This window comes from Cibotium barometz, chromosome 19, assembly GCF_041138505.1.
Source record: "Cibotium barometz isolate CiBa-2024 chromosome 19, ASM4113850v1, whole genome shotgun sequence".
Classification (NCBI taxonomy): Eukaryota; Viridiplantae; Streptophyta; class Polypodiopsida; order Cyatheales; family Cibotiaceae; genus Cibotium; species Cibotium barometz.
This window is the reverse complement of record NC_141064.1, coordinates 19,667,097-19,694,005: the sequence shown is the minus strand read 5'-3', so window position 1 is coordinate 19,694,005 and position 26,909 is coordinate 19,667,097. Positions and strand designations below refer to the sequence as shown.

At 45.0% G+C, this 26,909-nt stretch overlaps 2 protein-coding genes across 8 annotated transcripts in view; one reads left to right on the top strand and one right to left on the bottom strand.

The window, feature by feature from the left end:
- The window catches only part of LOC147628314 (histone-lysine N-methyltransferase SUVR4-like), a 134,499-nt gene that overhangs the window by 50,095 nt on the left and 57,495 nt on the right, over positions 1 to 26,909 (bottom strand). For 5 of the 7 annotated variants that reach the window (XM_086813402.1, XM_086813407.1, XM_086813405.1 and 2 more), the window contains 5 exons: positions 4,156 to 4,266; positions 3,925 to 4,053; positions 3,421 to 3,829; positions 2,335 to 3,248; positions 1,914 to 2,176 (listed from right to left, as the gene is read on the bottom strand). In XM_086813402.1, coding sequence (XP_086669528.1) covers positions 1,914 to 2,176; positions 2,335 to 3,248; positions 3,421 to 3,829; positions 3,925 to 4,053; positions 4,156 to 4,266 — 1,826 coding nt within the window. The remainder of the gene's footprint in view (positions 1 to 1,913; positions 2,177 to 2,334; positions 3,249 to 3,420; positions 3,830 to 3,924; positions 4,054 to 4,155; positions 4,267 to 26,909) is intronic. The other 2 variants (XM_086813406.1, XM_086813408.1) reach the window with 1 other exon arrangement.
- LOC147628315 (uncharacterized) lies at positions 22,354 to 26,677 on the top strand. The gene has a single exon (XM_086813410.1). It carries the CDS (start codon positions 24,540 to 24,542, stop codon positions 25,734 to 25,736), a length of 1,197 nt encoding a protein of 398 aa, XP_086669536.1. The 5' UTR covers positions 22,354 to 24,539; the 3' UTR covers positions 25,737 to 26,677.

Below are 26,909 nucleotides of genomic sequence, written 5' to 3'. Positions count from 1 at the left end.
GATGGTGTCTTACCTATGAGACTGTCACTCCATAGGAAGACCAGGACATATTTATTTATATTTGTCGCGCCAGTTTTGTGCCCGACAAGAACCTCTTGTACAAGTTTCATGAAAGGAAGATTGCTGGCTGTACCCGCCTACTCCATTGCTTGCTGGAAGTGCTGCTATGGTAACCGCCTTGCAGCCCAGATGCACCCGCCTGTACTAGCCCTTGTGTACCTGCTATCCACGGCTGTACCACTCCTTGTTGTGTACCTGCTGTCCACGGCTGTACTGTCTCTTGTGTACCTGCTGTCCACAGCTGTACCAGCTGTACCAGCCCTTGTGTACTTACTGTCCATGCCTGTTGGCTGCTGAACCTGCAGTACTTGCTGTCCACGCCTGTACCAGCCTCTGGTGTACCTACTGTACCTACTGGCTGCCCCTGGTGTACCTACTGTACCTGCTAGCTGCCCTGGTGTACTTGTTGTACCTGCTGCAAGTACAAGTACCTACATAGTACCTGGCTGGTTGTACTTGCACACTTGTGAAGTACCTAAAGTGCTTGGTTGTACCTGCTACAAATAGTACCGATTGTATCTGGATTGTACTCACCATACCAGGTGCTCTCATATTATTTTTCTCATTTGAATAAATCTAAAATTTGCTAATTTAAATTCAAAAAATGCTTTAAGTTGTGTAGTACAGGAGCATGGCATGTATATGCTGACCATGTTCAGGAAATTATTCCTGGTGTGGTTAGTATATTTCCCTGTGTGGTGTTGTTAACCGCGCTCTCAAAGCTTTTGGGAGCCAGTGAAGGTTAGACTCACCAGGGAATTTGGGAGCAAAGCTCATTGGGGAGAACCAGGCCACGTTCCCTCCGCGGTGTACTCCTTGGCCTGCGTCAGTACGGGCGTGCTTGTTGGTGCACGGTCCCGGAAGACCAATGAAAGGCATGTGTCCACCCAGTGAAGGTGGGAATGAGCCTGTGATTTGGGGCTACTCTGCCCAACACCTCTTCACCAACTTGGTGTATAGGCTATAGAAATGCCAAGCCAACAATATAATCCATGTCTCCGTGTGGCTATTGATTTTCCCCATCACCTCTGATCTTCAAGATGTCATATGTGATAGAAAAACTCAGCTGAAGCAAATAATACTTCCACATATACAATATATCCAAAATACCCATGAAATCCAAGATCGAGCACCCATAAAACTGGCGTAGAAAGTTAGGGCAGCTTTAGACAACATCTCGGGCACCATGAATAAGTCGAGCAACACCACTTGTAGCTACAACACGTCGGGTAGCGCCACAGGTAGCCAAAACAAGTCGGACAGCATCCTCTCATTCGGGACCCTATTGGCAGCACAGTGTTCCTGATTGGTTGAGATCTCCACCTTGCTTGGTGTGAAATCTCCATTTTGTAAAAAAATTTCATGCTTAATAGAAGTCTCCTTTCTGAAAAAAGAAAAAAGAAAAAAAAACAAGTCGGACAGCACCAATAGAGCTGGTACAGCAAGCACAACTCTCCATTCAGCCGGTACAACAAGTACATGGGCTGGTATACCAAATACAGCTCTCAAATCAGCCGGTACAGCCCTCCATTCAGTCGATACAACAAGTACATGGGCAAGTACAACAGATACGAGGGCTGGTGCAGCCGGTACAACACGTACAGTGGCTGGTGCAGCCAATACAGTGGCGGAACGGGCCTACATGATCTATCACTGTGGGGATCCAGGGGCCACCGAGAGACGGAGTGTGAGCCGAAATCTGAGGCAGAAGAAAAGCCTTCCAAGGCTGTTTGAAGGCCTCTCACAACCAGCTTGCCCAACACGGCTCCACTAAGTGATCTAACATGGCAAGCTGTTTCAATAAATCTCAACTATGCCAACAGTCAGAGAATCAAACAAGTGCAGAGACTTGCCGGTGATTAATGAACCGTGCCACGTTACCATAAGTTGTTGCATCTAAACATAACAACTCTTCATCTTTCAGCATGGTCTCCGAGCTCCAATCCGCATCAAGGAGTACCGGATAATGATCAGAATGCCCCTTTCTTGCAGCATTTCTTGTGTCCAGCTCCATATTTGTCAAGATCTCACCAACGTATTCACAAACAAAGGTACCAGCAGGCAAATCTTCTAGCGTCCGCAGCCCCCAACCCTTCAATTTAGAAGTGAAGAAGACCTACAAAAAGAGGACAAAAAAAGTGCTGTTAGGCATACGGCCATACACACATGCCCGCACATGTGCACGTGCTCACATGCATGCACACACACAAACACAGAGCACCTAAGCTGATGCAGAATATGCTATAAAAGATTTGCAAGGCACTTCTCTCTAACCTGTAGCTTTCGGTGGATCCCCTTTTGCACAACCCGATTTCCACAGTGCATACCACATCCACACTTGCTCCAACACTCTTTCACAAATTTTCTTATGAGATGCCCCTTGCAGGGTTCCCGGTTCCAACCATTCTTTCCTCGTTCAAGGAGACATGAACCCATTTCACAATACTTCATCCTAGTTGATGATGTGTCTGCATTTCGTTTATCTGCAATAGCTTCCGCTAGGAGTGCCTCCCGCAGACGACCCTCGGAGTTATACGCGAACTCCCCACCAGTTTCTCTGGCACAATGACAAGAAGGATATCTTCTTAAGCAATCGCCGTAGCATTTCCCACAGCAATCATCCTCCCCAATTCGTGCAAGTGAGAAGTTGACATAGGCGTCCTGGAACGTGATGTTCTTTGGAATGTAATAAAATGATTTGGGCAAGCTTTGGTTTGTCAACTTGTCCAGTGAAATGGGCACAGCTTCTTGGCCTCGTGAGATGTCGTTCGGATTATGCGTGTAGGAGTTATGCTGCGACTGGGTGATAAAGAACAAAGCTTCAGGCTCCTCCTTCACGACCACGGTTGATCTTATATTGGTTGATGCCTTTACTTTCTTCCCTTTCACAATGAGAGAATTGGCGAAATCCAACCCCTGGGTCTTTCCATAAATCCCCTTCATGAATGAAGAATCATTAGTCTCCAGCAAGTCATTATCCTGACAAGCTGCTTCTGGCTCTTCATCTGACGTGTTTCCGTATGTGATTGCAATTCTTGACAAGGCATCTTTCTCTTGCTTGGTCCCATTCCCTCTAGGGTATGTTATCAAGGCTGAGCTCTGTCTAGACTGCTCCTTTGAAGGGGAAGCTTTCCTGCTCTTGAAGTAGTCACTCTTGAGCATGCTTCCCTCATCCTTATGAACTGAGACTGCCAGATAAACACGTAAATTATCAACTTAGGAAAGCGGTAGAATCTACGCTGCATGCATATGTGGGTGCACACGTGTGTGTGTGTTGGGGGGGGGGTGCGGGGGTGTGGTGGTGTGTGTAGGTAGGCACCTACTTTTGACCATGCTGCACATTAGAGGAAGTGATTTTACCAGTTTGTTTGTCTTGCTGCCATGTGGACATAATTGCTGCTGGAAATGAATAAGACTGAGATGTGGCATTGAGTACCCCCACAGGTTCTTTATGAAGTACAATTTCATTTCTCTTCTCCACCAAACATGGAAGCTCTACGGGTTCTTCTTTCACTCTAAGAGGGGGTATCGATACAGATGGCACCAATAGCATGTCGTACACAGGCTTCTGTAAGGTCGGTGATGAAGCAGCTGCTTCTATTCTTGGTTTCTTTGGAGGCGTGTTCTCCATATAAGCACTCTGCTCATTGCCTCTTCTTTCTTGATAGCTAACCTTTGGATCATCAGGTCCTGTTTCTTGATAGCTTACGCATTCAAGCTGCAAATTGTATGTGAGAGAATCACAAATACCAGATATCGGTGCTTTGTCCTGTAAAGGAAGAACCATGTTACGGTAAGTTTCTGTCCATGAACTTTTGTGTACATCAGCTTGTATATCCATCCCCATAGAATTTGAGCGTATACCTCTCTTGAAACAGTAGCCATTGAATGAGTATTTTCCAGCTGTATTTGCTTTTCTTCATACCTCACACAATCAAGGAGGCCTGTCCTGATTGCAGAAGAGGTAGGTGGCAAGGCGACTCGTTTGTTTGGCTTCATTGTCAAGCGCCACAAAAAAGAGGTCACTTGGTGATTTTCATTTTACAAAAGGGAAAATGTAGCTTATGCAAACTCATAAGCATGCTGTTCACTGACCTTTGATATGACAGGAAAGGGTTCCTTCCGTTGGATTTCTGGGGGCATGCTCTCGTTTGATGCAGCACAACGGGCAGCATTCCTGGTCACTCTCCTCGGGAATTTGGTTTCCTGTTTGCATCAACAAATTCAGGATATTGAGCATGGTATGAGAAAACCTTACATTTAAATGTTTACTACACTTGGAAAGAATTTCTGTTTAGGGCAATAGATGCCACACTATTCTACAGCAGTCAAGCTTTAAGCAAGAATAACCCATCAGTGGACCATCTTTGCTTGAAGAAAAAGGGGAAAATAAAATAATTTACCCTTGCATGGACCATATTGGGGAGATTGAAACATGAAAATCAATAAAAAACTGTCATGGAACATATTTGGGAGATTGAAACATGAAAATCAATAAAAAACTGTCATGGAACTCTTTGGTCAGACATAGGGGGTTTTAAAGAGACATACACAGATAGAGATGTAGTCTTTTATATAGGAACTCACCAAAGCAAAAGGGGGCTACCTAATGTCACAGGAATACTTATGTGAATCAGCCTTCAGGAAATGAACACACACCACTGGAGGGGTCTGCAGTTCGTGCGTGTGGGGGGGGGGCACTCTTTTAGCACCATTTGCGACAAATGCTCAAAGTGCTAAGACAAGACAAGGAAGCATGGATTATGTGAATGCGACTTGGTAGGCCTGGCATGAATGATGAGAGTTATACATATTGCAATATGCTAGTTCCCACCAAAAAACTCAACGTTTGCACTCAAAAGTAGCCACGGAGATGATCTCGTCAAGGTCATCAAGAGTAACTTGGAACTCCCATTCTATGTCAACCCCTTCAAGGAGAAGAGTGAAATAACCCCATATTTCCATGTATTTTCCATTAGCATCTATCACATTAATGTCTTTTTGAATGGCATGAGGAATGTCAACATGCATATGATAAGTTGAAGAAAGCACTGGCTAGTGCACCAATTCTGAGACCACCCAACTAGGATCTTGTATTCCATGTGCACATTGATGCATCGAATTTTGCTATAGGATGCATATTGGCACAACCTGGGGAATTCAAATTGGATTACCCAGTTTGCTTTGCGAGTCAACAGCTAAACGATGCAGAGATAAACTACCCTGCAACTGAGCGTGAAGGGTTGGCCATGGTTTATGTTGTTAAGAAATACAGACATTACTTGTTGGCCAACAAGTTTGTATTCTTTGTTGATCACCAGGCCTTATTATATCTAGTGAATAAGCCACTCACCATAGGGAGAATCACATGCTGGTTGCTTTTACTCCTGGAATTCGAATTTATGGTCACAGTGAGAAAAGGAACACAACATGTTTTGGCAGACCATATGTCTAGAATTCTAAACAGAGAACCTGCAAAGGGCATTGACGATGACCTCCCAAATGCATGTCTTTTCAAAATTGATATAGTGCTTGAGTGGAGCGAGGAAATATCAGAATACCTAGCTCATGGTTTCCCACAAGATCGACCTTTGAACAAAGAGAAGATGTGTTGACTTATTAAGCTGGCTGCACCATATCAATTGATTGTGGGAGAACTATATAAGCTGGACAAAGACGATATCCTCAAGAGATGTGCGTGAGAAGATGAGTTCGTCATAGTATTAGAAGAAGCATACTTGAGAATAGTCGGAAGACATTTTGCAGGAGAAGTTACAGCTCGGAAAGTGCTTCAAAGCAAGACTATGGTGGCCTACGTTATTTAGAGACGCCATAGAATTTGTGAAGAGATGAGAAGAATGTCAACGATTTGCTATTCCGCAACAAGAGAGCAAGATGTCACTTACTCTTGTAATTGTGAGACAACCCTTTGAGAAATGGGTTATTGATTTTGTTGGACCTATTAGTTCAACAACGCACCCGTCACAAGCCCGTTATGTGATCGTGGCTACGGATTATTTCACTAAGTGAGCGGAGGCGAGAGCCTCTAAAAGAGCCGATGCTCAAACTATGGCCAAGTTTTTATATGAACAGATCATTTCCAGATTTGGTTGCCCACTGAAATTCGTCAGTGACCGGGGTTCAGATTTTATCAATGAGGTGATTGAACAGTTACTCGCAGTATTCCTTGTAGTCCATCGAAAATCATCACCCTACTACCCATAGGCAAATGGCCATGCAGAGAGCACAAACAAGATTTTATATGCTATCTTGACTAAGAATTTAGAAGTGAGTCGCGTGGATTGGGAACACAAGCTAACTGCAGTACTATGGGCCCATCGTACATTGTATAAGGCAGCAACGAGACACACTCCCTTTCGTCTAGCTTATAGCATTGATGCGGTAATGTCTATGGAATTTTTAGTTTCAAGCCTATGTATTGCAGTACAAGAAAGGCTTACAGAAAATGTGTTAGCCGAGAGGCTGATTGATTTAGAAAAATTCGATGAAATCCGACTAATTACTTCGCATGGGCTTATGGTCAAAAAACTATGTAGAAAACATTGATTTGATCATAACCTAAAACACAAAGAACTGGAAACGAGAGACCTCGTCCTTATGTATGGTGTTGGAAGCACCAAGAAAAAGAAACTGAAATACAGAGAGTTAGGACCTTTTAGAGTGTCCGAAATCACCCGTCAAGGGTCAGTACGAATTGAAATCATCGATGGGATAGAAATGGAGGAATATATCAACGGAAGTAAACTCAAAACATATTATGGATCCCTAACCCAGGAAATGCTCGCATAAGAGCATCTTTTAAAACAAAAGAAAAAGTTAGTCAAGAAAAAAATCAGACAAGCGCAAGAGGAAGCCAAGGCAAAGAAAGCCAAAGCAAAACAGAGACTCCAAGGGAGAGTGCTACATGTGAGCATGGCTTCACTCACCTTGCTTGACAAGGATGATCTAGATATTGAACCTCCATGACTCAATGTAAATGTCTCTACAAAGGGTAGTCACACAACGAGCATCGCATTGATTGATACGGGGTCAAGTCATAACTTGATTTTCTATGAAACATGGACAGCTCTAAACGAACCCCCCCTAGAGGCAACTAATGCACAGGTTCACAGTGTGCATCTATCTGTTATGCAAACAATGGGATTTTTGAATGTTAACATCTCCATCTGAAATAATCCTTTGATCGGGAAGGTATTTATTATGCCTGCAGGAACCATGGAAGAGGAGATGATTCTTGGACAATCCTGGATTTGCGCCAACAACTGTTACATCCAATGGGCAAAACGAGAAGTACAACTTAATGATGGCAAAAAAACCATCACCCTCCCATTATGGAGTTCATTTAATAAGGAAAAACAGGTAGTTACATGTGACATGGAGCAGCCAATGCCAAGCAAAACAGACGAATCAACGGAACAGGCGTCCATGTCAAAACATCATCCCCAGTCAAGAGAACCACAGAAAAGATAGTGAATGTATCCAATAAGACAACAATGGGTTTCCAAATCCCAACTTCAAGCCCAAGGATACTATGATAAGGACAAAACCCCGTGGATGTCAAATCAAGAAAGCAAAGCTAAAGGCAAGAGACAAGGGAAACAATCCAAGGAGAGAAAGTAAGAGCCCAAGTACACACGAACACCACTTGACATTCAAAAGCGGTGGGTCAGAAAAGACTTACTAGTAGCACAGGGCTACTAGTAGCACAGGGCTACTATCAAGGACATGCAAAGGTATGGGTATAAAAAACCAAACCAAGATCCAATGCGGCATGTACCTCCAAAAGAACAGACGAGAGCCATAAACACAGGCAAACTTAGGTCCCAACTAAATCAGTTGTCAAGGCAGTACCGAAATTGGTCTGGAAGAAGAAAACCGCTCAATCAAGTAAACAAAGGAGTACGACTTCTCCAATAACACCCATCAAAGAGATCAAGTTGAGTCAAGTGATGGAACAAGGTAATGCAGATGTGCACTCACATGCACATGAAACAAAACCATAGTCACAGGGGACGAAAGCTTGAAATGCCGGGACACTGTCTCGCGACGCGTCAGAAACGGGGACGGCAGGGGACGGTCGGACGTCCCCCTGGAGGCATCCCTCACAAGGGACGGGAATGGGGACGGCTGCAGGAGAGGGAACGCTGTGGGGGGACGACAGGGAATCGTTGAGCCCTATCCTGACTGTTTTTTTGCCCGTATTTTTTGGCCGTTTCTAGCCGTTTATGGCCGTTTGGGGATGCCGTTTGGCTTGGCCTTTGTGGCTTGGGCCTTGGGCCTTGGGCCTTGCCTCTCTCTTGCCTTGGCCTTTAGGCTTTGAGGCTTGGCCCTTGCCTCTCTCTCTTGCCTATCTAATATCTATATAAGAACAAGGCTACAAGGCTCCAAGCACATACACACACACACCCCTTCGACTTTCAAGGCTTCAAGCAACTCTCTCTCTCTAGTCTCTTGAGTCTTGAGTCTTTGGCACTTTGCAAGTTTGCTCATTGCTCAACCCTCAAGCTTCAAGCAGCAAAGACTCTCTCTCTCTCTCTCTCACCTCTCCCTCAAGCCTCTTGAGTCTTCCAACTTCCAAGCCTCTAGGCTCTCACACAAGAACTCTAGACTCTAGAGTCTAGTCTCTAGTCTCTCTCCCTCAAAGCTCAAGCCATCTTCAACCATGGCATCCTCCTCACGTGCCGGGGCTTCCCGTAGAAGAACAACCGCATGGACATGGTGGGAGGAGGTTAACTACACCCCATCCGCTCAAGGAGGCGGTTCTCGGCCATAGGCATGCAAGCTTTGCCCGTACAGGCGAACGGGTGGCGCCGACAAAGTGTGAGCCCACCTCTTGCATGAGAGTGGGCATGAGGTGAGGTTTTGAACGAATGTCACGCCCAAGAAGAGATGGGAACTTCTTGACAGCTTGCCGTTTACGAGGCGGTCGAAGCGGCAAGAAGGACAACACGAGTGGGAGAGGAACGGAGTCTCCATCATTGTGGATGGATGGAGCGACACCCGCAAGAGGAGTATTCATGGCGTGGTTGCATATTCCCGCAGAGAGATGTACTTCATCTCATCTCATGATGCATCCGGCACCGGGAAGAGCGCAGATGTGCTTGTGGCGGAGTGGGCCACCACCATGGAGATCATTGGCCCCGAGCATGTAGTGGGCTTTGTTGCGGATGGGGAGCCTTCCAATAGGGCGGCAGGAGCTATCCTCCAAGGTATGTATGGACCTGTCATGGTGTCCTTTTGTATTGCTCATTGCCTAAACAACCTCCTCAAGGACATAGGGGCATTGCCATGGATCAACCCGCTCATTGAGGAGGCCAACACCATGGTCTCCTTTGTCCTCAACTACCAAAGACTTCGGCATGAGTTCAACAAGAGGTCCTCTCTCTCTCCCCTCAAATATTATGACACCCGGTTTACCTACAACTTCCTCATGTTGGGCCGATTGAAGGATTGTAGCGGTGCTTTGAGGAGGCTTTTCCTTAGCGACGAGTTTGTCGACATGCAAGAGTCCCGTACAAACACTGGCCAAGAGTGTAGGTTGCGGGTGGATGACGCCTCTTGGTAGGAGCGTGTGAAGACCACGGATGCTATGGTGAGGCCCATAGTCCACCTATTGAGGATTGTAGACGCTATGCAACCATGCATAGGCAAGGTCTACGAGGCCATGGATCGCATGATAGACAAGTTGAAAGACTTTGTGCCTGACGAAGACAAAAACGAGGAGATCCATGCCTTGTGTCTAGGAAGGTGGAATTCCTACTACTCTCCATTGCATGCAGTAGCTTATGTGGTGGACCCAGAATTCCAAGGCAACAAGCAATAGAGCAACCGGGAGGTGAGCGCTGGATGGAGGATCATCTTGGACCGTCTTGTGCCCGATGCATCGGTTAGGCGCAAGATCAAGGACCAGCTTTCCATGTACAAGTCATTTCATGGCTCCTATGGCTGTCATGATGCACAGATCGACCGCTCCAAAGTTGGTGCTGCTCTATGGTAGGAGGACTTTGGTTTGGATGGACCGGAGCTACAACAGCTTGCCATCTGCATACTTAGCCAGGTCGTTAGCTCCTCTTGCTTGGAGCAACTTTGGAGCACCTACAGCCACATTGCCTCCATAGTTGCATCCAAACTACGTTCGGATGTAATCCAAACGTTGCAAATGTTTGGAACGTTCACTAACGTTTGGAAATGTAGTGAACGTGTACTTTTGATTTTATAGGTTAAAAAATGGACGCAAGTCAACGTCGTTTTTTTTTCCGCTTTCCTTACGTGCGTGTGGTAGCCTCTGTGCGGTGTCTCTGTGTGGCGCTCAAGTCTTCTCCTGCGGGCGTCTCTATGCGGCACTCAACTCTCTCTCTCTCTCTCTCTCTCTTTCTCTCTCTCTCTCCCGCACACGCTCAAGTCTCTCTCTCTCTCTTCCTCCCGCAAAATTGAAACTAAAGGTTGTATTGTATTAGTAAGTGCTTTAATGTTCATTGATGAATCTTCAGACTTCGTAAACTATAAATTTTGTATATATATATATGATATGAAAAATGGGAAAGAGACAAAGATAAAACTAAAACTGAAATGAGAGCATAACTAGAAGGAAACACAAAACATAGACATACCTTGAGATAAGTGTAGACAAGACACAAGATTGATACTTTCATTGATGTGACACCCACAATATATAGGTGAGAAGTACAAGATAGAGTAGAGTGACTTATGGGACAATTATAGAGGTGCCACGTGGCATACACTGAGATGACCAAGACTAAAAGTACTCCTAGTGAGCACTTATTTCCAACACCCTCCTTAAGTGGACACTAGGAGAAAGACAGAAAGACAAGACTAGAAGATAGACATAAAGACCTATAGACTCAGAGACAAGACATGACAGACAAAGATCCTGAGACACCCCTCCTCAAGTGATATCCTCATATGGGTCCACAAGGATAGGGACAAGATGGATCTAAAACAAGACACAGTCAGATTGATAGACAGATAGACAGACAACAGATAGACAGACAGACAAGACTAGATAGACAGAAGACTGACTGTAGACAAACAGATGGACCTTGAAGACATCCCCTCCTCAAGGGCAATCTCTGCCTCTCGAGTAGGGACAAGAGAGAGGTCCTAAAGCAGAATGAGTAAGACATAGAACCCCTTGACCTACATCATCGGTGGTCAAAGTGGTAGACAAGAAAGATGAAGTAATCAGAAAGCCCACTCCTCATCATAGGAATGAACAGCAAGATCTGCTGATGGAGATGCTGCAGCAACATGGGCTGAGGTAGATGCAGGGGCTGATGTAGAGGTTTTAGAATAGCAGTCCTTCTCCCGGTGATTATCACGGCCACAAATGGTGCATGGATGGGCCTTGAAGCAGTCCTTCTCCATATGATTAGTTTTTCCACAATGGGTGCAAGGCTTTCTTACCTTAGAACTTCCTTTCTTTGCTAAAAATGCAGTGTCAGTTTTTTGTTGTTGAGTTCTTTCCTCTTCTTGGAGAGCATTGATGATACCTTCAAGAGTAGGATTATTGTGATACTTGAAGGTAGTGACAAGAGTAGCATAGGTGTCAGGTAAGCTTTTGAGAAGCACAGCAATAGCAATATCTTCGGAGATGGGAGACTTCACTGATGCAAGCTGAACCATAAGACTGCGAAAATAATTGACATGAGAGGCTATAGTAGCTCCCTCCTGCATATATAGATCAAAGAATGAGATCATAAGTGCAATCTTAGAGTTTTTAGAGCAGGGTCCAAAAAGGGTATCCAAAGTGATCCATGCTCGAGAAGCAGACTGTATGTCGGAGATGTGATGAATGTAATCATCTCCAAGACCGAGCAAGATGATAGCATAGGCTTTGTCATTCTTGGCAGTGGGAGCATAAGTGATAACTTGCTCAATGTCGGAATCTTCGGGAGCAGCATGGTGAACAACATCCCAAAGACTTTCTTTCATAAGATGGCACTTGATTTTGATTTGCCAAGTATGAAAGTTGGACCCATTGAATTTGTCGATAGACATGAGAGAATGAGTAGAAGAGGCCATGTGGGAAGGTCTTACCTCTTGCTAAAATGCAAGGGCAGTGTCTATTCCCTTACAAGATTGCAGAAATGAATGAAAGAAGAGATCCAACTGTTTTTAGAAGCCGGCTCTCTCACCACTTGTCAAGGCCATAGCATGTGACAGCCCATCGAAGCATGAGGAACTAGCAGTTTGCAGATATGAGGATAAGAAAAGGACTGACCAGCAAACTGAAGGATACAATGCACAGTACCTTGTAGACTCTTCAAGAGGAAATGATGGCAGAACTGAATGCAGCAAATAGCTCGTTAACAGGAGGAAAGTCGATCTGCAGCTGCTTCTAGATGATGCATACCCTTGAGTTGATGAAGAAGGCAGCCAAAGCAGCAACAGTACAGCGGGTTGTAGCAGTTCCAATATGACGGGCAGCAGCTCCAAGAGAGAGAACAGTAGAGCTGTATGAGCCTGAACAGGGCGGACAGCAAGTTCAGGCCGGCGGGTTGCTACAACAGCAGGTCGACTACCAAGAGCAAGGGGGGGCAACACCCAGCTAAGCGGCGGCCTGTTCTGAACCAGCAAGAGAGAGAAGAGGGGCAGTTGCTTACAGGAAACAGAGGCAAAGATGAGGGGAGCCAGGATAAACCTGCTCTGATACCATGATATGAAAAATGGGAAAGAGACAAAGATAAAACTAAAACTGAAATGAGAGCATAACTAGAAGGAAACACAAAACATAGACATACCTTGAGATAAGTGTAGACAAGACACAAGATTGATACTTTCATTGATGTGACACCCACAATATATAGGTGAGAAGTACAAGATAGAGTAGAGTGACTTATGGGACAATTATAGAGGTGCCACGTGGCATACACTGAGATGACCAAGACTAAAAGTACTCCTAGTGAGCACTTATTTCCAACAATATATATCGGGGGCAGCGTTCACTACGTTTGGAATCTTTTCAGCACGTTTTCCAAACGTACTAAACGTATCGTTCACTACGTTTGGAACCACCTTGATTGCCTCTAGGAAGAGGAACTGACTTTAAGGCAGAGCGTGCCAATGACCTTGTCTTCGTTAGCGCGAACTTGCGAATGCTTTGCAAGAGCGTGACCAAGAAGGCAGATCCCTTCACCGAGTGGGAGATGAGTCAGCAAGAAGAGCAACAAGAGGATGAGGTGCAGTAGCAGCATGCCAGCGAGGATGAGCTTGATGCTCCTTTGGCATAAGCTACCCATGACCATGAGGCGAGCACTTCACGTAGATGATCATTCATGGATCATGATTCATGGTCTTACTACTTAGTTCTAGCCTCTAGCCTCTAGGCTTTAGCACTTTTTGTCATTGACTCATTTGAGTCCTTCCATGTATTCTGCCTCCTTAAGGCTTAGTCCTGACTCTTGAGTCATGACTCATTTTGTATCTACTTAATTATAAATACAATCAACCGTCAACGCCTTCACTCTTTGATTGGCGTATTTTGTTAATATGACGCAAAAGCTTACCATTTTAGTGTAAATTTGTGCTCATTTTGATGTACTTCCAAAGTAGAATAAGTGTGGAGTAGAAAAACTTAAAAAAAGTATTTTTTGAGTGCCGTTCCCTCCCCCGTTCCCTACTTATGGCCGTCCCTCGTCCCGTCCCCGTCCCCTGTCCCTTGTGACTATGAACCAAGCACGTTTTACCAGGATTCGATAGACGTACTTCTCCACTAGGTGAAAGAAAAGCTTAGAAGTTCTCACTCAAAACTAAAGCGGCTATAACAACACATACCCACAAGCTCCAAAGTACAAACTTAGTTCCCATGGCAATAAAAGGAAAGAGGGTGACAAGGAGTATCTAGCTCCAAGCAATAACTCCAAATGGGTATAAGGTAAAGAGGTATGCATTTCATGCCGTGAAACATGTTCATACGTTTCACGTGTTCAATTCTACTCCTCTAATGCATATCATGTGGCCTTGGAATGTTTGAGCATATAGGACTCCATTGGATACTAATAATTGCATGCATAAGGGAATGCAGCTGTTTCATGTCGTGAGCCGCAACGGACTATTCCACGTCGTGAACCACTTCAAGTTAGTTCACGTCGTGAACCGACTCATGCCAATTCACACCGTGAAATGGTCAAAAAGCCATCGCTAATCGTATTCTGACACGTGTCATACCCAATCAAGATTGTTGCCAGTGCTGACAACTAGATCATAAATACTTAGTTTTTTCTCTTTCGTGTATCTTTCGTTGTTTTTTCTTCGAGAGTTTCTCCTCCACCATCGCCTGTGTGATTGCGAGCATCGTCGACGCCCCGTCCATCCAGCACATCACCATCATCGTCTGCTTTCTTGCGATCATCATTCTCAGGTAGGAGCTCTAAGCTTGACTATGAATGGTTTCAATCATGGTTAGCATACGACTAGGCTAAAACCGTTTGCACATGCTCACTATCCATCAAGCTTGCATCTGCGGCTTTTCTTTTCTCTTTGTATTCTTTTCTCGATCCATTGCATCGTTTCAATCAACACTTCTCACAAAACAAACTTGGGAGATTTATAACGTGAAACAACAGTTTGCTATTTCATGATATCGAACCCACTCCTGCTACTTCACGAAAAACAAACTAATGACCTGCCTCCATCCACTAATGATAAATCACTCAAGGAATGTACAGATCACTAACATACATCACAAACGTTTAGCTGTGGGCAGTTCACGGACTGCCAGTTCACGGGTTAGGCCAGTTCACGGCCTAGCCAGTTCACAAGTTAACAGTTTACGCACAGCCAGCTCACGCTTCTAATACTTCACGAACTAACAATTCACGCACTGCTAGTTCACGAGTTAAGCCATTTTACGTCCTAGCCATTTCACGAGTTAACAGTTCATGCACTGCTAGCTCACGCTTTAACACTTCACGAACTAACATTTCACGTACTACCAGTTCATGTCTTAACACCTCACGGCTTATCAACAGTTCACACACTGCCAGCTCACGGACTTCCTCTTCTGCTTCACGGAAAACACCAATTCACGAATTTTTGCTAATTCCAAACATCCATCCTTTATTGTTGATTGCTCACCACACTCACACACTTTCCATCATCCTCCATCACTTAGGAAATCACTAACACACACACAAAAAAAAGGGGGGCAACACATGTGCCGCGAGCTCCTACCAGTCAACAATGACTGATGCTATTTTACAAATGTTGTAGATTGCATCCTAAGAGGTCTCTAACCTAGAGTGTGAAGGGAACCTGGCAGTCACCCAAGCTAGCGCAACAGGACCACCGGCCGCCAAAAGGAAGCAGGGACATGGAGGCACAAAGTTGACATATCTGGGACCATATGCATAGGATTTACAAGGGACAATGCTCCAAACAGATATCCAGACCAATCAAGGTAAAATCATCTTCCAATACCACAACCCGGAGTGCCTAAAGATTCTAGAAGACATTGATGTGCGTTATAAGCTGGAGAAGGTGGGGCTAGAAAAGATGGCAGAAGTACTTCTCCGACAATCAACCCATCACTATGTGCCGAGTTTATCAAATCCTATGACAAGAATACAAAAAGAGGGACCATCACAAAGCCAGATGGATCTAAAGAGCAGGATCTCATCACTGAGAAGCCATAATTAGAGATGCATTGTAGTTGCCCCCTCCCATTGTCACATGTGCACTCACTACATCAGATAACCATGGAGGACATGCTCAAGAGGGTCTCCTTTAATTCCAATGGGGCTGAGTATGAGAACATATGGGAGGAAGCAGATGAAAGAGCTTGTCGAGCAATGCCGATGCTCATGCAAGTGAAACGAGTGGACAGGTACAACAAGATCCCTCTCCACAGAATCGCCATGGTTGTCACGGTACGAAAATGAAATTTTTGGATACCGTACGATAAAATACGGTTTTTATTTTTTACACTTACAACCTATGGAGCTTCAAGCTTGAATGTGAGGGAAGGTTGGGAGGGGAGGAGTCTACAGTTCTTGAGAAATCAGAACATGGATATGTGTCTCTTCCGGTTGTCTCCAAAAAAGAACCTGGATGGGTAATGCAATACCAAAGGTCTCCCAGTGTAGCGTTTATGACTAAGGGACCCGTCCTTGCACAAATACGAGGAGTGCATCTAGGGTGATAAGTTTAGGGACTCCTCTCTAGATCAAAATGGCCATGTCCAAATCTTCTCCCTCGTACATAACTTGAGAATCTAATTGTCTAGCCTACCTATACCAGGGATCCCCAAGTGATGTAGCAAGATTCTCTCATCCTACCAATCAAGTGTACACTACTAGTCTACCTCGCCAGATTTTTTAGGTCTCTCAACAACCCCATATGGAATACTGAGTGGACACGAAAGTTGCGAAGCATTGCGAGCATTTGGGATCTTCATAAAGCAGGGTTTCTATATTTTTTTTAAGCATTTGGAATTTTTTTTTTCAAAGAAAGAAAGAAAAAAAACTCGTACCGTACGATACCGTACGGTATCGTACCGTACGAACCCATTCGTACCGGTATGAGAAACAACTATGAGAATCGCCAAAGTACCTGAGGAGAAATCCGACAATTAGGCATGGTATATCCACAAGGAAATGGAGAACTATCTCCGGTCTCATCAATCCAAAGCCTTACCTCCTCACGAAGGTTCTAAGCCATGCAGGTAACATCCCCATACCCAAAGGCACTAAGGAAGCGGAAATATCACATGCCCAAGGAGACATGGAGCCACCAACAAACATTCAAGAGGAGCTGTAGCAAGGACAAGCTATCCTTAAAGAGACAAAGGAGCTTATACAAGGCATTGCCAAGGGGATCAAAGAAGGTAAGAGACCAAGAAAGCCTAAAAAGATGAGGGGTAGCTTACAACAGGTGGAAGAGGAGACCAAGCGCCCACAGGAGGTCATCGCAAAAGACATTGAGGAGGTCGCAACAAGCTCTCGAGGAATAGCAAGCACCATTAGAGGTGACGACCATAGAATTGGCAATGGAGAGCATGAGCTTAACAGGAAAGTTACCCTCCAAGACCACAGCTCCAGAGTCGGCTCTACAGGCACCACCTACCAGCCCTGCCACCCTTGTGTTCAAAAACCTCACCACTACAGGATCTTCCCACTTCACATGAGATAGGTGCTACACAAGCTCAATAGGAATAGCCATTGCCACAAACAAATGTAAGCAACAAGAATGAAGAAACCACATCCGCACATCCAAAGGCTTCTCAAGAGGAACAAGAAGCGGACAAACGCAAGAGGACACAAGAAAATCCCAACCCCAGCAAGCGAAGGAGACTGGACTTTGAAGGCACTCCAGGTACAGGCTCCTTCCTAGATCGTTTACATATACCTAAGGATGGAGATACTTTTCTCGAAGAAACCATGGAAGGTCTTGACAGTTTGCTCCAACTTCAATTTCATGAAACAGATGGCATGGCCTCTTCTAGCTCCTCTATTTGGTGAAAGAGGAGACCAAGTGCCTGCACGAGGAGGTCACAAAAGACATTGCCTTGTATCAACAAGCTCTCGAGGAACAACAAGCACCATTAGAGGTAACAACCACACTTGACACAAAATTGGGGATGAAGAGCATGAGCTTAATAGGACAGTTACCCTCCGAGACCATAGCTCTAGAGTCGGCTCTACAAACACCACCTTCCCCATTTGCTTCGGGCAGTTGCTTGGAGGTCCTCCCTCTCTCCTTCATTCTCTTTTGGCTTGCAAACCACCGCAGACGATGAAAGAGATCTGAACCCGCAGTGACAGAAAGAATCTCGCGTTTGTGGGCGTGGTAGACAACGGACAACCGCAAGAGGACAGAGGAAAGCCCCAACCCCAACAAGTGAAGGAGACTGGACTTTGAAGGCACTCTAGGCACAAGCTCCTTCCTAGATCGTTTACATATACCTAAGGATGCAGATACTTTTCTTGAAGAAACCATGGAAGGTCTTGACAGTTTGCTTCAACTTCAATTTCATGAAACAGAAGGCAGGGCCTCTTCCAGCTCCTCTATTTGGTCACAGGAACAAAGAGTGTGGCATTGTCACCTTCTCACAACTCATCGACTGCATGACAGACACGAAGAATTGTGGCAGCGGCTCAGAGACAAAACAGAACAGGTGCAATCTCTTCAAGATCAATTAGCTGCCGTTGATGCCACACATAAGGAGGAAATCATTAAGGGTTTAAAGGCAGCCGAAGAACAGGAAGCAAGGCTTCAAACCATGGAAGGGCACAATCGACTACTAAGCTTAACCATAGTCAGAACAACCAAAGAAAATAATGAGCTCAAAGCGCAAGTTGATCAAGCAAAGGAACAACTCCAAAAAGAAGTGGCGCACACCAAGGAGAAAGAGGTATGGCACACACAGCAGTTAAGGGAAGCACATGCCACGTTCCAGGCTAAAGAAGAAGGGTACACCCAGCAAATCCAAGAGCTCAAGGAAGCATTTGTTGCCTCTCAATAAAAGGTGGCTAGCCTACAGACAGAAAGAGAACAACTGAACAAGGCACATGCAGAGAAGATTAGAGATGTCAATGAGGTTATTAGCACCAAGACACAAGAGATGAATCAAATGTTGGTAAGCCACCAACAAGTGCTTGAACATGTGAACCAACAACTCCATAGCACCGAAGTCTTGGCACGAGCACCTGCAGTAGGTCAACAAGGCTAAAGCTCAAACCACAACCCATAGCATAGCCAAAGATGAAGCCGAAAGACAATACACGGAGCTAGCGGCTACTCGGGAGGTCCGTGAGGTAGCCATTTCAACACTCCTTAACGACAAAGACTCTAGGATCCGGGAACTGGAGCGAAGACTTGCACTCCAACAACGACCTCAAAGGGATGATCAACCCGATGAACTACAACTCCTCATCGAGAGAGCTTCAAAGATAGGTTCGTTGCCAGTGACTCCTCAAGCCCCTCAAACTCTCACTTTGTTTTTATCTACGCTAACCCTCTCTCTTCTTCATTACGAAATTAACCTAACCGACGACCTCAGTTTAGAAGACCTAACACTTATACATAAGAATAAGAAAAGAGATGCAAATCCCACCTTAGTAATGGGAATCCTTAGAGGAGATCTGGTACTTACTAACCCAGCCGACATTTTCTTCTTCCCAATAGTGCTCAACCTTCGTAGTTAGCGTCCGGTGCTGCAACAATCGGCCATCCTGGATGACAGTGTCGATACACTCGACCTGTTTATACCAGATGACATACCATTGACACCAGCCGACTACAAAGTTATTGCACGTAGCTACCAATGGGTAATCAGCCAGGATGGATTGAAGTTTATAATACTCATCAACATCTAAATCTCTCTGAATCAACATTACATCATCCATATAGTATTATAAAACTTTATCGAAACATCCATAAACACTTGGAGGCAATGCTCACCACTGTGGTTTATAATTTTGATAAAGAACATATTGAATATCCCAATATAACCACAGAAGAAATCCTAGACCTCCAAGAATTTATAAAGACTAACAAGCCCACCCAACCACCACCTACTTCAAGAGAAGGACAAGAAGAAACACTAGGATCCTCAACATCTATTACTTACCCAGTGTTTACTTCCATCTCCAATAAGCCATTAAATCCCTTTCCTAGTGTATCTCCTACTAACAAAACAAAGGCTGATTGTATCTTCTCTCGCTGCTCTTCTATCCTAGTTAATATTCCCACTAACCCTCTCGTCCCCGAGGAGTTGCTGGCAACAACTCTATCTCCACCATGACAGCTCGATGAGGTACGTGATCTTCCCCCTCAAGATGACATACAAGCTTTTCTTGATACAATGTCATTGAGTCTTTGTTAGCTGCAGAGTACGAGAGCTTCATTATTCGGGTAGGAAATCCCCTCTTGAAGCCTAAACTAATGTTCAAAGTGCTAATGCAAATTGCACCGTTTGGGCCTACCCGAAGAATCATGCCGGATGCCTACTCTACCATGCATAGTAGCAGGGGAACCCCGTTTCCCCCCATTGGGAACGGTGGAACGCGTTCCCCCATGGCCTGAACGAAGGGAACGATGGAAACGGGATGAGGAACGTTGAGGTGGTGAAACGTACGTGGAACGCCAGGGAACGACCGTGGAACGCTGGTGGAACGGGAGATGGAACGCTGGGCTGCCATTCCCCCACGTGGGAACGATGACGTGGATTTTCAAAAAAAAAATTAGAAGCCCGACGCCCGTCGCTTTTCGGAAGTTCACGCCCGTACTGTGGTCGCTGTCGGCCGACCTACAGCTTGCCCGACGTTAGTCACCTACAGCCTGCCCGTCACCGTGGCCATGTAGGCTGTACTGCTGTCGCCTGCAGGCCTTGCCCGTACTGTTCTGTACCAAGCACTACAGTCGCCCCAGCCTCCAGAGTCCAGGCCCCCAGCCCTTGCCGTGTACATACTACAATGCTGAGTGTACACACTAGTGACTTCATTCTACTACAGTCTACATACTACATAGTACAAGTCCACAACAAACTACAGTAGTATACTCAAGTTCTCAACATTGTGCCTGGTACCAATCTGCAAGCAGCAACAGTGCAATCTGCCTGGGCCCAAGTGATCAAGACTCAAGTTCACCAGTTTACATCTTTAGAAGGCAAGGCAGCAAGCTTTTCTCTTTCTTCTCTCTCTTTCTTTGTTTGAACTTTTGGTGTTTTAAAAATTACCTATGTCACAATCTGGACTGCACAGTCTCTCCCCATTAAACAAAAGAAAAAAAAGGACTCATTTCTCTGTAATGGTTAACTTTGAAAGTCTATTCAACTTTTTGCTCGAATTTGCAGAAATCATGGCTTACTCGGGTTCAAAGCGATCGGCTTCGAATGCTACTTGGTGGAACGAGGTTGAAAGGCTAGAAAGGTATTCATCTAAGGGAGGTGCAACACGATGGAAATGCAAGCAATGTAACAAAGAGAAGTCAAGAGGAGCAAACCGTCGGCCTATGAGCACATCTATGCCATGTAAACAATGAAAAAGCACAAGTGAACAAATGCCCAGGGACAACACCTGAAATGCGTAGAGAGCTTTTGGCAAAGTACCCAAGTGAAGAGGAGAAAGCATGTGCACGAAAGAAACCGGCAATTGATGCATCTTACTTCAGTAGACATGGGGAAGATGTACACTTGGGAGATGGACAACATTATGAAGGACTATGGGTGCAAGTTCCGGCAAGCAGCAAACCTTGGGAGCAGCTTGAGATCCCCGCAAGAAAGAGAGGGTAGATGTAGCTGTTGCAAGGTTCTTTTATCATGATCATGTAGCATTCAATGTTGCCAGGTCTCCATATTTTATTGAAATGGTCCAGGAGATTGCACGGTATGGCCCAACATACAAGCCTCCTTCGTATGAGACACTACGCACCACCTTGTTGCAAAAGGAGAAAGTTGCAATTGAATGTGCTTTAGAGTCTGTGCATGAAAGTTGAGCAAAGAATGGTGTGTCACTTATTGCATATGGTTGGACTGACACTCGAAAAAGGTCCATTCATGGCATGGTTGCTTATTCTCGAGGAAGAATGCAATTCATTTCCTCACATGATGCTTCTGGGACTGGAAAAACTGCAGATCAGCTTGTGGAAGAGTGGGCCGAAGGTATTGAGAAAGTTGGACCAGAGAATGTTATTCAGTTCTTAGATGATGGTGAGGCAACAAATAGAGCAGCTGGTCTTAAGCTTGAAGACAAGTATCCGCATATCACATTTAGTCCATGCTTTGCTCATTGTTTGAGCAACTTATTGAAGGATGTTGGCAGCTTGCCATGGGTTGATCCACACATTCAAAAAGGCAAGGAGATAATAAGCTTCATTCAAAACCATCACTTTATTTTGAATGAATTCCGCAAGAGATCGCCCAAAAAGGATCTCCTGAAGTACTCAGAGACACGCTTTGGTTATAACTTTCTCATGATGAAGATGTTATCCAAAGTGCAATTGCCTTTGAAGCAGTTGGTTGTATGCAATGAGTGGATGGGATGGGCTCTTTCTCGGTCAAGAGCCGGCATAGAGGTTGCAAGAACCATACAAGACTTCACATTTTGGGATGAAGTCAACACTATCAATGCTATGATGAAGCCGATCATGCGCTTGATGCGGATTGCAGATGGACGGGAGCCATGCATTGAAAAGGTTTATGAGGGGGCTGACCGAATGATCGAGAAAATAGGGGAAATGGTGTCACCAGGTGGTGAACTTTTGCAGTTGCTTTCCTTGTATTTACCTAAGTAAATACATATATTTTCGTTTTCTTTTTGTTCTTTAGTTGCTGTTGATTTCTACCCTCAGATATCTCTTGGATCAAGCTTCGACATTGCATGACCAGAGAAGGGGACTTCGTGCGACTGATGGTTTACTTGAGCCTTGGGACCCTGAAATCCCAGAAGATTGGGCACTGAAGACTTGACGAACAGTGGACCAGGACAGTGTACTTGGCCACTGAGAATGGTGCAGGACAGTGTACTTGGCCATAAATGTAGATACACATTTGTGAATGTCCATGAAATGAAAAAGTCACTGTATCATGACCACATTACGTTTTCTGATGTGGTCACGAAAGAGAATGTTGGTCAGATGACCTGAAGGAATGCTTTGGGCATATCTCCTAGAATTTAGGGAAACTGCTATTTTTGGACAGTCATCAGATTTGAAATCTCTTCGTGTCAATCTCTCCGGAATGTTGCAAGGATCAATAATCACCAAAGGACTGATGTCAAAATGTTAGCAGATTGGGAGATTTTTAGACCGGAAGACTGGAACGGGAAATGAGTTGCATGACTGCCATGTGGCAGCTTTTAGGCCAGTTTCTAAGTACAGGAAACTGGGCGCTTGCTTATCTTCCCCCTGGGCTCATTTTTGAGGTAAGCAGGTGGATTGTTGCAGGTTAAGAGCTATTGGAGCTTCCCCTTCCCTGTTCTCTATGCACTGAGGGTTGAGCTTGCTCCCCACAGCCTCTCTTAACCTATATTCAGCTATGGAAATGCCCCTCTAGTGGGCTACTCTCATGAATTTTTTACAGCTGTGTGGGGAATATGCTTTTTGACTGAGGAAAGAGCCTCCTTTGACAAGAACAGGTGCAGCTAACTGCTGCTCCAAAGCAGGAACAGGTGAGGGTAGTTACCTCACCACGCAGGTGTCCAATTCAGCACTAAATCAGTGCTGTTTTTGGACTGTTCAGGGGCTGTTCCAAGGCCCAGTTGATGCCAGATTGCAGAGGGACCTTGCTAGGGTCTACCAGGATAGTGTGGTGGTTGTAAAGAGTTGAAAACAGAGCTGAAAACAGGTCTGTACAAAAAATACAGCAAGCTGAAATTCACTGTTTTGGGCTTATTTGAGTGGTAGAAGGCCAAGGAAGAGGACCAGGGACTTGGGATTTTGTTCAGGGAAGGTTTATGTACCGAAATGCTGCCGAAGTTTCCTTAGAACAGGGGTTTCTTGGCGGTGAATTGCTCTTGTAACTACAGATATCATACCCTTGTAATTTCCCTTGAATTAATTGATAAATAAATACCGAATGGGGCGCCGGACTTCGGGGCCAATCTGGTGTTGAGCGAGGGAGCGAGGATTCTGTTTGTGTGTGTGTCATAAAGTCCAGGTATTTAATTGAAAGAATTACTGCGTTAGGTGTCCATAGCCCAGTTTCATGGTTCCGTTGCCGGGACAGGGTCCTCTTTTCTGCAAGAGCCCGGACACGGATTGGATTGGGTGAACAAGAGACGCACACAGAGAGGTACAGCTGATTACAGGTGAGAAAGATTACGAGATCTTTCTTTGGATACAGGATTCCTTTGAGGGCTCAGTAGACAGCATGGCAAATAAGGGAAAAGGAAAGCTCCCGGCAGAAGAGAGTTCCTCTTCTACCCGCCGACACCGTAGAGAGATGACAAGTGCCAGAGTGTCAGCATTTGAGCGGACACAGCCATTGTCACAGCCAGCCATGTCAGTAGAAGAACAGGAACAAGAGGATTTATTTCATGCGCAGCTCCTGAGCATGGTTGGTACCTTTGAACAGCTGGTGAAGAATCCCAGGATGAAGAGATATTTGCAGTCAAGGAGAGGGGATTCCCAGGCTGAATCATCTCAGCATGCAGTTGAGAGGGCACAGGAACAAGTGCCAAGGATGCCACAGCATGTAGAGCAGACACCAACAGTGGTGGCAGCTAATCCAGTGCAGCATGTTACATAGGCACATGATCAGGCAGTTAATGGTCAGGGCAGTACTGCACAAATGGTTCTGCCGACCATTCCTCCTTTGGTTGCTGCCCAACTCGGTTATTTTGGTGGTGGGTCTATTTTCCAGGCCATGGCTAGACCGCCCACAGCTTTGCCAGGTTTGATCCCAAGAGCATCACCAGGGCTGATGCCTACAGAATGTGAACCCTCTTTATGCCAACATAGGTGTGCAGCCTGGACTTCAAACACATTTCAGCCCAGTTTTGATGCCTGCAGTACCTGTTAGTGTGGCTGAATTTTCTCAGCCAAATGGACAAAGGGCAGCAAGGACTGGTGCAGAGAAAGTGCAGAAGGATTTACCATTCTTACAGCCGCCAATCTATAATTACTTGACCCCCAAGAGCAGTAAGCAAAAGGATTACAAAGAAGGTGGTCAAGCAGTGAAGTTTGAAACTTTCAGTGGGATGCAGGACAAATTGAAAGCGCTGACTTTCATTCAGCAGTTTGATGCAGCATTCACTGGAGGCAACTTCACAGAGTCTTCTAAGGTGCGAAAGGCTGCTACTTTCTTGAAAGCTAACGCATTGCAGTGGTGGACCTCACTGTTGATGCAAGGACACGCACCTGCTACATGGGTCCAATTCAAGCAGCAGTTCTCTTTTGCATGGCTGACAAACACTTTTGAAGTGGATGTGATGACAGCATGGCACAAACAGGATGCAACTAATTGTGCAAATTTGGAAGAGTACAATAAGAAGTTTTGGGATGCACTCTTGCCAGTAACTTCTTACAGGACAGTGCCATTGTCAGAGCAAATAGAGAAGTACTGCTGTGGTTTGCCCAAAGAGATCAGGGATTACTGTATTAAGACCAATGTTTCCAACATGACTCAACTAATTGAGAATGCAAACATGGCTAATGCACTGCTTCAGGGAGGTTCAGGTGGTTTCAAGAGCACAGTGAAGAAGGAACCTCAAGGCAAAGGACAAAAGAGGCCACTGTATGGCAAGTCATTTGAAGAGAGAAAGGCATTGATGCAAGCTGGGAAATGTTTCATCTGTGAACAGAAAGGGCATATGGCTGCAAAATGTCCACAACAGCCAGCAAAAGATGCGGAGGAAAAAGAAGGGCCACCCAAGAAGAAGACAATGCCGAGTGCAGGATTGGTACCTGACATAGTTGGTGACCAGCCATGTGATGATGCGACAGAATTGTGCAGAGCATGGGGTAAAATCAGAGATACTACAGTGCTGATTTTCTTCGACCCTGGTGCTCGAGCTAACTTTATTTCACCGGCGTTGGCAGCCAAGTTGGGAATTCGTGCTGAAGAGATGGGACCAGTTGGACAGGCTGATTTGGCATGCCCTGGGCATTCAGTTCCTGTCACTCCTATACTTGGCAAACTTCGCATGCATATACAGAGTTATGTAGACACAGAGGAGTTTCATATCATGCCCATGTGATGTCCTCTTGGGAATTCCATGGTCTCATAGGAAACATGCAATGTTGGATGCTTTCAACAGGAAAATCACAATTGTACATAGGGACAAGACTCATGTTTTGGATGTGAAGCTGAAAGGAGAGTCTGTCCCAGTTATTTCTGCTTCTGCCATAACTTCAGTAATGAAAAATCATCTTTCTCCGTACTTGCTTTTTGCAAAGCAAGTGAATGAAGTTGAAACTCATTTGTCTGCACTAGACGAAGGTAGAAAAGCTTTCCTGTTAGACACTACAGTGACATGATCTGCTTTTTCAACCTGAATTTTGAATGACCTTTACACTTGTATCATATGTTTGGCAATGTACAGTTTTGACATTTGTTGTCAATAAATGAATGAATGGACTTTCAGTGCTTTGAAGTTGTATCTGTTACACTTCAATGAATGATTATACGTGTTGTGACACTAATAGTGCGGGGACACGTGCTATCGCCCTGTGTTGCATCCGGAAACATGTATATTGAAAGGCTCGACTTGCGATGGCACTAATGGTAGTGGGGAATTCCTATCATCGCCCTGTGTCATCCGTTAGCAAGTGATACATGCGATGGCATTAATAACATGGGGAATCTTGTTATCGTCCTATGTCATCCGTTACCATGTGTGGTATGCAATCGAGGTCGCTTGCTTCTTTCAAGAGGGGGGTATGTCACCAGGTGGTGAACTTTTGCAGTTGCTTTCCTTGTATTTACCTAAGTAAATACATATATTTTCTTTTTCTTTTTGTTCTTTAGTTGCTATTGATTTCTACCCTCAGATATCTCTTGGATCAAGCTTCGACATTGCATGACCAGAGAAGGTGGACCATTGGGACTTCGTGCGACTAATGGTTTACTTGAGCCTTGGGACCCTAAAATCCCAGAAGATTGGGCACTGAAGACTTGACGAATAGTGGACCAGGACAGTGTACTTGGCCACTGAGAATGGTGCAGGACAGTGTGCCTGGCCATAAATGTAGATACACATTTGTGAATGTCCATGAAATGAAAAAGTCACTGTATCATGACCACATTACGTTTTCTGATGTGGTCACGAAAGAGAATGTTGGTCAGATGACCTGAAGGAATGCTTTGGGCATATCTCCTAGAATTTAGGGAAACTGCTATTTTTGGACAGTCATCAGATTTGAAATCTCTT

What these genes read in the sequence shown, in the direction of transcription:
- LOC147628315 (XM_086813410.1), top strand. Translation starts at nt 24,540, where the DNA reads ATGCCTGCAGTACCTGTTAGTGTGGCTGAATTTTCTCAGCCAAATGGA.